Below are 13,439 nucleotides of genomic sequence, written 5' to 3' on the forward strand. Positions count from 1 at the left end.
TGCATGTGCCTAAGACTATATATGTATGTACGTATGTATCTATCTATCTATCTATCTATCTACACTATATTACCAAAAGTATTCGGTCACCCATCCAAATGATCAGAATCAGGTGTCCTAATCACTTGGCCTGGCCACAGGTGTATAAAATCAAGCACTTAGGCATGCAGACTGTTTTTACAAACATTTGTGAAAGAATCGGCCGCTCTCAGGAGCTCAGTGAATTCCAGCGTGGAACTGTCATAGGATGCCACCTGTGCGACAAATCCAGTTGTGAAATTTCCTCGCTCCTAAATATTCCACAGTCAACTGTCAGCTTTATCATAACAAAATGGAAGAGTTTGGGAACAACAGCAACTCAGCCATGAAGTGGTAGGCCACGTAAACTGACGGAGAGGGGTCAGCGGATGCTGAAGCGCATAGTGCAAAGAGGTCGTCGACTTTCTTCACAGTCAATTGCTACAGAGCTCCAAACTTTATGTGACCTTCAGATTAGCCCAAGTACAGTACGCAGAGAGCTTCATGGAATGGGTTTCCATGGCCGAGCAGCTGCATCCAAGCCACACATCACCAAGTGCAATGCAAAGCGTCGGATGCAGTGGTGTAAAGCACGCCGCCACTGGACTCTAGAGCAGTGGAGACGCGTTCTCTGGAGTGATGAATCACGCTTTTCCATCTGGCAATCTGATGGACGAGTCTGGGTTTGGAGGTTGCCAGGAGAACGGTACATTTCAGACTGCATTGTGCCGAGTGTGAAATTTGGTGGAGGAGGAACTATGGTGTGGGGTTGTTTTTCAGGAGTTGGGCTTGGCCCCTTAGTTCCAGTGAAAGGAACTTTGAATGCTTCAGGATACCAGAACATTTTGGACAATTCCATGCTCCCAACCTTGTGGGAACAGTTTGGAGCGGGCCCCTTCCTCTTTCAACATGACTGTGCACCATTGCACAAAGCAAGGTCCATAAAGACATGGATGACAGAGTCTGGTGTAGATGAACTTGACTGGCCTGCACAGAGTCCTGACCTGAACCCGATAGAACACCTTTGGGATGAATTAGAGCGGAGACTGAGAGCCAGGCCTTCTCGACCAACATCAGTGTGTGACCTCACCAATGCGCTTTTGGAAGAATGGTCAAAAATTCCTATAAACACACTCCTCAACCTTGTGGACAGTCTTCCCAGAAGAGATGACGCTGTAATAGCTGCAAAAGGTGGACCGACATCATATTGAACCCTATGGGTTAGGAATGGGATGGCAGTTAAGTTCATATGTGAGTCAAGGCAGGTGACCGAATACTTTTGGTAATATAGTGTATCTATATATATATATATATATATATATATATATATATATATATATATATATATATATTTGTGTGCATATAGTATAAATTTAATTAAAATAAATGGAATTAAAAGCAGATGGATGTTCATTAGACAAATGCCTGTTAAAAGAATTGCATTTTCCCCAATAATTCCAGTAAAATTAAATAATATAATAATAATAAATGTATCATTTTTAGCCAAAGGAGGTATTTGAGCCGTCATGACTAATGGTGCGCTTTGGCTACACTTGTCAGATTATATTTATGAAATCTCTCTGAAAATCACCAGTGATTAAAATCTGCAGTCGGTGCTCGCGGCCGTCCTGTCAGACTTTACATGTTCGGATAAATCACACGTGCTTATTCACGTCTAAAAGCACCTCGGCGTCCATCAGTCACCCTAGCTTGGACAAAACAAAAATCCATTTAGTCTAAAAGAACTTCTTTTGTGCAGTAAGACATTTATAAATGTGCAGTTATAACATTTTATAATGAATTCTGCATTCTGATTGGTCAGAAGGTGTTGATTAGTTTTCTATAACAGCAGCTCTGACAGTAGCGCAGGTTTATATCAATGCGCTCGTTCTAATACGTTATTGTTTCCATAGTAACAGCTCATTCACTGGGACTCGTACTGCTGTAAGGAGATGTTTATGTAACATTGATGGAAGGAGTCTCCAGTGTCAGGGCTTTGTAACAGTCAGAGGTAAAGCTGTAACAGGACAGAGGAGTTTACGCTTTGTGGTTTCTCTGTAACATGAGAAACTTTTTTTTTGTCTTATTAACTTGAAGAGAGAGAAAGAAAGAGAAGCTGGTGAGGGAACGATTGTTTATAGCTGCTATAACGTAAGTGAGAACAGGAACTAACTTGTTTCGCAGCCGTTAACAGTAACTAATAATGGATAAAAAGAGTGACGTGTCATTCTTTAATAAATAAATGCAATCGTTGGTAAATTGTTGTGTTATAAGAGGAATGAAACATCTCAGGAAGCTCTGCTCTCCTGGATCCTGGGGTTTGATGTGAAGGCAGAGTGACAGTGATTGCTCTTTTCCTCCTTGAGGCAGAAGGCGTCAGCGTCTGAAATCAGATGGACGTCTTCCTTTTTGTCTTTCTGTGTATTCTTCAAGGTTTAAACCTTTTAGTTTTTAGTTTCAGCCCCCACATCATGGAGCTTTTATGATTTAGAACATGTAGAACATGAATCACTCAGGACTGCGAATAATCACACTCCTTTTCGTGTTAGCATTACAACTAAATCTCTGTGCTGAATTCGGTTACGCTTCTAACAGAGGAAAAAGTGTTTATTCCTCTTATACCACAGCAGTTTACCTACAACTACAATTCTTCATTTAATTAATCAATACTTTTTATCCATTTATAGGTACATTTAAAATAGGTCCAGGAAAAAATTAGTTCCTGTTCTCACTTATGTTATAGCAGCTATAAACAGTCGTTCCCTCAACAGCTTCTCTTTCTTTCTCTCTCTTCAAGTTAATAAGACAAAAAAAACGCAGCTTGTCATGTTACTGAGAAACCACAAAGCGTAAACTCCTCTGTCCTGAAGATGTCGGAAAACTTAGTTACAGCTTTACCTCTGACTGTTACAAAGTGCTGACACTGGAGACTCCTTCCATCAATGTTACATAAACATCTCCTTACAGAAAACTTCACCATATCAATGAGTTTTTTTTTTTATGAATCAGTTCATGTGGAGCGTCCACTGTGCAAGTCCCTGTGAATGAGCTGTTACCATAGAAACAATAATGTATTAGAACGAGCGCATTAATATAAATCTGCACTACTGTCAGAGCTGCAGTTATAGCAAATTAATCAACACCTTCTGATCAATCAGCACCAGAATTCAACAGTTCTTTCTGTTTTGCTGAACTCACACAATAATTGCTTGGTAATAGGATGAAGTGTTTGAAATGGGTGCTAAATTGTGTTTTCATCTCACCTGTTTAATTCTTCCATCCCTCCGTCCCGCTCCATTTTCCTCTCAATTTGCTCTGTGCATCTGAGAAATGAGCTATCGGATTAACTTAGCATCATTAGCACACAGGCGCTCATCGCACAATACTCCAAATTAGCTCTATTACTTATATAATGGTCCTTTCTCTCTCTCTCTTTCTCTCTCTCTCTCTTTGAGGGGATTAACTTAACGAGTGTGATGTTCTGATGTTCAGGCTACTCCGCTAATTACTCCTATAGAGTTTTCCCCCGCTATGAGACGACAAAGATTGTCCTTCTCTGACTGACTGCTTTATTCTGGCTAATTAACTGTGCAGTATTCTGCTAAATAATTAGCCATACGCTAGTATGGTGGTTAACACACGAGGCTACATGACTGTACAGGGGAATTTCTCAGAATAAATACACTAAACAATTAATATCCTGTAAATACATATAAAATTAGCACATAGTGTTAACTTCAACCTGTGTCCTTTTTCATATTAGCCTTAAATGACCACTAGGTGTTAGCATTTAGCATTCATGTTTAGCATTATTTTACACTTAGCTCTGAAGGTCAGATCTGGGTTAAGTTTAGAGTTTATTCTTGTTGAAAATGCTATGCTACCTAGCATTCAGAGCTATCACTTGGAGCCTTTATTAGCATTAAATGTCACTTAGGCGTTTATTCACTAGCTTTATTCACCTTTAAAAAGTGTTCAGGCTACTCGCTGAGGTAAGTTTCGACCTAAACTCCTGCCTCATGTACAGTAATCTAGTCTACTGTGTTTTGTACCTTTTAGCATTTGCACTTCGAGTTAACTTCATATCCAGTGTCCTTTATCGTCATTCAACAACAACACCTAGTTAAGAGGTTTAAAGTGTTTAAATGATAAAAAAGTGTTAAATACTTAAAAACTGACTTAATTAGCATGCCTTAATCTTCATTAGTGTTACAGGACACCATTAAATGATAAGTGTATATATTTTATCTTATTTCATCCCGTACCTTCATGTAGCCATTATACTTTTAGAATTCACACCTAGCATTAATTTATGCTTAGCACTAAATCTAAAACTGTTAGCTTAAAGGTAACCAGATGTTTTACTGCAATTAGGAAATTAGCATTTGCCATGGCGTAGAACGTTAGTCTTCTTTAGCCGTGAATGAGGCCTAGACATTGTACTTTTATGCTGCTTTAGCCTGCAGGACATATGCGCTGTCCACTTCCTTCACATTTAGCGCTAAATGTTGTGTGATTCTGGGGATAATCAGAGATTTTAATGGAATTTGAAAAAGTAAACAATTTAGCTTTTACTCTTCTTGAATCTGTTAAATGGTAAAAACATCAGTGGCTAACACTACTAACACTAAGCTACTAAAAAGATTAAACTTTTAGCGTGCCTTAATCTTCATTAGCATTACAGGACACCTACGATGGTAAATGTTGAGTTATTTATCTTATTGTTGTACTTTTAGTATTCATAATTATCGTTAACTTTAGTCTTTAACAGGTTATATAGTTAGCATCATTATCGTCAGGCTAAATGTTGAGTAAAAGTGTGTGTGTGTGTGTGTGTGTGTGTGTGTGTTAGCGTGTGTGGCTCAGTGTCAGCGCAGGCTGTCTCTGGAACGAGGCCATCTTTAATAAAAGTTTAATAAAGTCCCAGCAGTGTTCCGATACGAGGAACAGTGAGATGGATTTTATAAACCCTTTGCCCTTTTCCTCTCAGTGAAGGATGTCGCTGACGCACACTTCAGTCTCCGAGCAGAAACGTTACGTTTACTCGTGTGCTCGGAGAGAAAGGCCAGAGACCTGACGCTCGAGGTTCTGCACCAGTGACCAGCAGGTTGTGAGGTCAAATCTCGGAACTCAGAGTTATTATAGTTTTTAACTTTTTATTTTCTCATTTTCCATCTCTCTCTCTCTCTCTCTCTCTCTCTCTCTCTCTCAGATTCTCTTTCTCTTTCTCTCTCTCTTTGTCTCTCTCTCCCTCTGTCTTTATTTTTTTCTCGCTGCCTGTCTTTCCATTTGTTCTTCTGACTGTCTCTTTCACTGCCTATCTCTCTGTTTTCTCTCTCTCTCTCTCTGTCAGAGTGTCTGCTGGGAGCATATTGAGTGTGAGCATGAGTGTGTTGCTCTATTGTTGATAGAGCATTTAATATCTTGCTTTATAAGCAAGTGATAGAGGAAGGTTTCCGGGCTTCAGCAGCAGTATTTCTCTGGGGAGCATGGCAACCCAGGGTACTAAAGTGTTTGACTCACTAATGTGGCGCCAGGAAGTTAACGTGGTGAGCGGCGCTGATGTGGAGGACTGGTGTGTGTGTCCCCTGGCTGCGGGGAAAGTGGTTGGGCATGAGAATGTTCTAGCGGCATCCAGAATGAATAGTGCGGTGGTTCTGTTTCTGAACACCGTGGAAAGGGTGATCGAGTTGGTTGAAAAGGGTATTGTAATCAGTGGATCACTTACCAGTGTGCTTCCTCTCTCCACTCCTTCCAAAAAAGTGATGATGTCAAACATCCCTCCTTTCATTAAAGATGAGACATTAGCTAGAGCGCTCTCACGCTATGGAAGACTCGTTTCTCTGATTAAAAAGATTACAATCGGGAGTAAATCTGATCTGGTCAAGCATGTGAGGTCTCACATACATCATCCTGAACAATAGTACACTGTCAGTGTCACAAGGGAATTGGCTCAGTCATTGAAAAAAGTAGAAAATGAAATTGCAGGCCTTCAGTCTCTGGCACAGTCAACAGGTGACCAAAATCACATTCAGACCCTCACAGCTAAAAGGAAAAACTATCAGACCTCCTAGATTTTAAGGTACAAGGGGCACTAGTAAGATCACGCTTCCAGAATGTGGACCAAATGGATGCACTTTCTAAGTTTTTTTAGCCTCGGGAAAAAGAATGGACAGAAACGTTTTATCTACAACCTGCGCTCTGAAACTGGAGACATTTTATCTGAGCCAGTTGAAATATGTCAAAGAGCAGTCAGTTTTTATGAAAAGCTTTATACCTGTGAATATAAAGAGGACAAGGAAACAGAGCAGACCTTCCTAGGAGGATTGCCTAAGCTTTCACAAGATGTAGATGCAGCACTCAGTGGGGATATAACCATAGAAGAGCTGCAAAAAGCCCTACAGAGCGTGGACTGTGGTAAAGCACCCCGTATAGATGGACTGTTTAATAGCAGAATTTTATAAGCCTTTCTGGGCTGCCATGGGGGGTGGACTTGCTGGAAGCCCTTAACAATAGTGTAACCAGAGGGTTGCTACCTTGTCTAGGATGTAATCTAGGAGGTCAGTTCTCACACTGTCGCCAAAAAAGGAGATCTCACTGATATAAAAAAACTGGAGACCTGTGTCTTTATTATGCAGTGATTATAAACTGCTCTCTAAAGTTTTAGCTATTAGGCTGGGAAACGTTCTGGAGGAGGTTATTCACACTGATCAGACCTGCTGCGTACCTGGGAGGTCTATATTCGATAACTTTAGTTCGAGAGATTCTTGACATCTCAGAATTTGGGCTGAATATGGGATTGATCTCCATAGATCAGGAGAAAGCTTCTGACTGGCTGGAACACGATTGATGAACATGATCTGTGGAAAACTCTTAAAGCTTTTGGTTTTAGTTCTGATTTCATTGACAATATAAGAGTTTTATATTGTGACATTGAAAGTGTACTGAAGTTTAATGGCTGCTTATGCGCTCGTGTTAAAGTGTGTAGGAGAGGAAGGCAGGGGTGTGCTCTGTCTGGTATGCTCTATGCCTTGGCAGTAGAACCTGAATTAAAAGGGTTTTCAATCCCTGACTGTCAAAACACCTTCCATCTGTCAGCCTGTGCTGATGACATTGTGACAATGATTGATGAACAGAGAGATGTTGACCCATTACTTAATGTTTCTAAAGACTTTGAAATTAAATCCTCAGCTACAGCAAAAGTGAAGCCCTGTTAGTTGGGCAGTGGTCAGTTGATGTGCCAAAACTCCCAGGAGGACTGTTTTGGAAAAGAAGAAGGTTTTAAATATTTAGGAGTGTACCTGGGAGATGATCTAAATAAAAAAAATAAAAGGTTGCTTTGACAAATGGAAATGGCTGGTACCCAAAATGTCTTATAGGGGCGCACACTACTTATTAATAATCTAGTGGCATCCTCTCTTTGGAACAAAATAGCCTGCACTGATCCACACTGTAAGCAAAAATTCAGTCAATTTTATTGGACTTTTTTGGGATGAGCCACACTGGGTGCCACACAGTGTGCTATATTTACCTAAAGAAGAAGGTGGACAACGTCTTGTGCACCTACAGAGCAGAACCTCTGCCTTCCGTTTACAGTTTTTACAAAATTTTTTAACCATTTCAGTGTTTTTTAGTTGGAAAACTGTGACCACTGCTATTCTAAGAACTTTTGGAGACCTGAGACTTAAGCAGTCTCAATTCCTAGTGGATCCAAGAAGATTAAACCCCTCCAGACTACCTGCTTTTTATGACAATCTTTTTAAAGTGTGGAAACTGTTTAAGGTTCAAAGGGCCACAGTCATAGACTCTTTATACTGGCTGCTTTATAAAGGAGCCCCTGATTCATGGAGCACGCTTGGACATTGTAGGCCGTGCGTTCACTAGGACTGTCCTCATGTCTGGTCTCACCACTCTGGGACACCTGGTGGACCTGGCTGGGTCCAATCTTCAGAGCACTGATGGAGTAGCTGTGTGTCTGGGACCCAGATCTGTACAGAGTGTAGCACAACTACTCCAGATGTAGAACTCTCTCTTCTCACGTGAAGAAAAAGAAATGCTGGTGGAGTGCTGAAGAGGAATAGAGATGTCTGATGAAGAGGATCCTTTCCCAGAACTGACTCTGTGTCCAGACCTAGAGGGAAGCACTGGTCACTTTTTTAGAGTGTAAAAACATTATGAATATGGACTGCCATGTTGCCTCTGGTGAAAACCGTTATGAAGGATTTTAATAAGAGATTGCTCCATGGTAGAGCTGACACACCCTGGCACACTGTCCTCAGGCTGAGCGAGGATGAGCGACCACAATGGAGAGCACTCTATAAGCCTCCACTAACTAACAGAGCTGGAGATATGCAGTGGAGAATCCTGCACAGGATTATTGCTGTTAAAGCTTTTATCTCCATTCTGTGTCCAGAGACAGGCCATGAGTGTCCTTTTTGCCTCCAGAGGGAAACCATTTTCCATACTTTTATGCAGTGCTTCAGACTAAAACCTCTTTTTTTCCTTCTTGCAGACTGTCTTTTGTTGCTTTAACGAAAGATTCTCAGTGCAAACTGGGTGTAAAATATACACGGAGAAGGCAAGCTGAATGTCAGCTTTCAAACTTCCTTCTGGTCCAAGCAAAAATGGTCATTTATATTAGTAGGAAAAATAAAGTTGAACAAAAAGGAAGTCATAATTTAATATTGTGAATGAAAAAGTCCAGGATTTTATTTTTTTATTTTTTATTTTATAAGAAGACAGAAAACCTGATAACGTTTGAAAGAATTTGGTGCTATAGAGGAGCGTCATGTTGTCTTGTTGATGATGAACTTCATTTTGCACGTAACCTGTCCTAAAACATGATGTGGGTTCCTCTATTTTTTTTATAAATTAAAATATTATTTATTTACCTATCTATCTATCTATCTATCTATCTATCTATCTGTCTGTCTGTCTGTCTGTTTTTCATTTGTCTTCCTGTCTGTCTCTTTCTCTCTCTCTGTCTCTGCCTGACACTCTTTCTTTCTCTGTCTGTCTTTCTATCACTGTCCTTTTTTCCATTTGACTTTCTCTCTAACTCCCTGTCTCTGTTTGCCTGTCTTTCTCTCTCTGTCTTTCTTTCAGTCTTTCTGTCTATCTGTTTATAATAGTATAATCTGTTTATAATCACTCTCTCTCCTTTTGTTTACTATTTTTTTTACTTTTCCTCATCTCTCACTCTCTTTACTCTCCTTCATCCTGTCTGTCATCGCCTTTTCTTTGTCTCTGTCTGCCTGCTTCTCTCTTTCTCTCTCTCTCCTTTATTTTATGTCATGTTTTTTTAAAATCTTTTTTCTACCATTCTCCTAATCTGTATCACTATTTCTGTCTTCTGTGTTCTCTTTCCTCTCTCTTTATCCTCTCTCATTCATTCACTCTGAATGTCTCTCACTCTCTCCCCTTTCTGTCTCTACTGTAAAGATAAAACACTTCCTCTTCGTGAGTACTTTCCCAGGCAAGAGAATAGCTCTTTCTCTCTGTGTGTGTGTGTGTGTGTGTGTGTGTGTGTGTGTGTGCTTATTTTTTCCCACAATGACGGGAAGGCATGAAAATCCCATTTCACGTGACACACAGCTTTCACTTGACTCACACGAAACTTCATCTTCTCGCTAATGTGTGTACTCTGTAAGTTTCAGAGGAAAACTGTAAAGTTTTAAAGTGTGTGTGTGTGTGTGTGTGTGTGTGTGTGTCTGTGGTTTTGAAATGACACAGTGTTTATCAGTGCTGAGGTTTTCCTTGGCTTTAAATTTCCATTCTGTGAGTCACACAGGCACATACAGTACATGTGGGGTGCCAATACTTTTATATACCATCTGTATTTTCTTTCATAAAAACAAGTTGCTACAGTAATGACTAATGAACACATGATTGCATCATTACACACAGCTAGCTTAACATAACATTACTGAGGTGACAGGATTATTATAATCATCAAGTTCTTCTAAATCCATGTAATAATATAATTATACTGTAACTGCTAATCCTGGTTAAAGGTTTTTTAAACTGTTTGTACGTGTCGTAGTGGAATAAGACCCTGGGAATATAGAGTCGTGTCCTACTTCCTCAGCCTTCTCCCTAATGGACCAGTATCTGTGACAGTATTTATATTTCATGGTAACAGTGTTGAAGATGATGATGTTTAATTTGATTATCAGGACATGCTTGTTAGAGGTCAGGACAGCTTCAGCTCCAGCTCCTGCTGAGTTTGGCTCCGTTTCTGACGCGTCTTTTAATGTTTCTGCGGATTCCAGCAGTGTGTGTGTGTGTGTGTGTGTGTGTGTGTGTGTGTGGGTGTGTGTCAGCATCCAGTGGTATTCTGTTAGCCATCATGAAAACCAGCAGGAAGATGTTCAAGGTCAGAGGAATCCACAGTAATTAGCATGAAGAGAGAAAATGTTTGGAACGGGAGCGGTCAGATGAGTCGTGTAGCAGTCTCTGCTCGTTTATGTAGTTTTGAGTTTTTTGTTTTCCTTAATTTGCTGTCTCTCTCACTCTTTCTACCTGGTGATTTTGTCAGATAGGTCACATATGAGTCGTAATAATCGCTTAATATGAGATATGGCGTAAACAGGCACAATATTATTATCATAAACACTTTAAAAAATTGATCATTAAAAAAAGAAACAGGACTGAACATTTTTTTCCAAGACATAATTTTTTCTGTTTTTAATTGCAGTAAATAAAATGAAGTAATTGGTAATATAACATTATTATTATTTTTATATCTGTGTCTCTACAGGTCCAGTGATTATGGAACTACTTACACCAAACTCAACCTGATGCCTGGAACCACCATCATAGTCACGAATTTCTACATTTGCCCCAGTAATAAGAGGAAGGTAGGAATGCTACAGTGCACTGAAGTCACACACACACACACACACACACACACACTGACATTCTGTATCTGGCACCTACAGCATTTACTAATGAACATCAGCACAAAACAGTGGACACAGCAAAAAACAAGCCAAAAAACCAAAAAACATGCCAAAATTCAACACAAACCGTCCATCAGACACCGCATCAGACACCACTAAACTCCTTTAGCCCTAACATCCACCACCAAACACCTTTAACCCTAACATCCACCACCTAACACCTTTAGCCCTAACATCCACCACCAAACACCTTTAGCCCTAACATCCACCACCAAACTCCTTTAACCCTGACATCCACCACTAAACACCTTTAACTCTGACATTCACCACCAAACTCCTTTAACCCTAACATCCACCACTAAACACCTTTAGCCCTGACATCCACCACCAAACACCTTTAGCCCTAACATCCACCACCAAACTCCTTTAACCCTAACATCCACCACTAAACACCTTTAGCCCTGACATCCACCACCAAACACCTTTAACTCTGACATTCACCACCAAACACCTTTAGCCCTAACATCCACCACCAAACACCTTTAGCCCTAACATCCACCACCAAACACCTTTAACCCTAACATCCACCACCTAACACCTTTAGCCCTAACATCCACCACCAAACACCTTTAACCCTAACATCCACCACCTAACACCTTTAGCCCTAACATCCACCACCTAACACCTTTAGCCCTGACATCCACCACCAAACACCTTTAACCCTAACATCCACCACTAAACACCTTTAGCCCTAACATCCACCACCAAACACCTTTAACTCTGACATCCACCACTAAACACCTTTAGCCCTAACATCCACCACCAAACACCTTTAACTCTGACATCCACCACCAAACACCTTAACCCTAACATCCACCACCAAACACCTTTAGCCCTAACATCCACCACCAAACACCTTTAGCCCTGACATCCACCACCAAACACCTTTAACCCTAACATCCACCACTAAACACCTTTAGCCCTAACATCCACCACCAAACACCTTTAACTCTGACATCCACCACCAAACACCTTAACCCTAACATCCACCACCAAACACCTTTAGCCCTAACATCCACCACCAAACACCTTTAGCCCTGACATCCACCACCAAACACCTTAACCCTAACATCCACCACCAAACTCCTTTAGCCCTAACATCCACCACCAAACACCTTTAGCCCTAACATCCACCACCTAACACCTTTAGCCCTAACATCCACCACCAAACACCTTTAACCCTAACATCCACCACCAAACTCCTTTAACCCTAACATCCACCACCAAACACCTTTAACCCACAAACACCTTTAACCCTAACATCCACCAAACACCTTTAACCCTAACATCCACCACCAAACACCTTTAACCCTAACATCCACCACCAAACACCTTAACCCTAACATCCACCACCAAACACCTTTAGCCCTAACATCCACCACCAAACACCTTTAACCCTAACATCCACCACCAAACTCCTTTAACCCTAACATCTACCACCAAACATATTTAATCCTAACATCCACCACCTAACATCTTTAACCCACAAACACCTTTAACCCTAACATCCACCACCAAACATATTTAAACACTAACACTCACCACCAAACACTTTTAACCCTTACCTTCACCATCAAACACATTTAAACACCAACAATCACCACCAAACACCCTTAACATCCACCACTGAACATGTATAAACATTAAAAAACATTAAAATTCTCAATTTGATGATAACACATACCAAAAATCACAACCCCCAACATTCTGTAACACCTACAGTAACAAACATGTTTAAAGACCAACAGCGTCCATTAAACACCGGCACGCTCCAGCACGTACAATAACAAACATTTTCCACCAAACACCATCAAACACCAGCAGTCTTCAGTAAACACCACACACCACACCACACACCATGGCCATGACATTTAAAGAGTGTGTGTTCACAGGGTTCAGATTCCAAGTTACAATACAGTAGATGTTTTTCATGCAAAAGCACTAATGAGCATGTGTGTGTGTGTGTGTGTTGATTGAATTAGAGTTTCTTGGGCAAACTGACAATCTCTATGATGGAAATCAATGATTAGAGCAGACGTTTTGTTTTAGAGCAGGTTACTGGGGTTACTTGCCATCAACGCACACACACACACAACATGGCAATTACACACACGTTTCCTGAGAAGCTGTCAACCTTCCTTGTGGTCAGACATCTCCCAGAAAGGTCAGACACGATCAATAACTCAAAGAGGTCGTAGGTGACACACGCACACGCACACACAAACACACACACACACGCACACACCCCAGCTCCTGTAGATGTTGAATGAATCCACAGCTATTGTTTTTGTTTTGCATCTTCATTCTCTGTTCAGACTGAACATGAATATTTTTCTGGTCAAAAATAAGTATTACTTTAAATAATAAAAATATAAAAAAAGAAAAAAAAACAAAAAAGAAATTAACGTAAAGGTATAATAGCTTTGGTTTGAGTTCAGCAAGATGAACATAAATACACAT

The 13,439-nt window shown here is 40.5% G+C and overlaps 1 protein-coding gene across 2 annotated transcripts in view; it reads left to right on the plus strand.

Annotated features, from left to right (window-relative positions):
• The window catches only part of sorcs2 (sortilin-related VPS10 domain containing receptor 2), a 229,358-nt gene that overhangs the window by 102,198 nt on the left and 113,721 nt on the right, over window positions 1–13,439 (plus strand). For both annotated transcript variants that reach the window (XM_053233068.1, XM_034303986.2), the window contains exon 3: window positions 10,778–10,877. In XM_053233068.1, coding sequence (XP_053089043.1) covers window positions 10,778–10,877 — 100 coding nt within the window. The remainder of the gene's footprint in view (window positions 1–10,777; window positions 10,878–13,439) is intronic.

The sequence above is a fragment of the Pangasianodon hypophthalmus genome, chromosome 4 (genome assembly GCF_027358585.1).
Source record: "Pangasianodon hypophthalmus isolate fPanHyp1 chromosome 4, fPanHyp1.pri, whole genome shotgun sequence".
Classification (NCBI taxonomy): Eukaryota; Metazoa; Chordata; class Actinopteri; order Siluriformes; family Pangasiidae; genus Pangasianodon; species Pangasianodon hypophthalmus.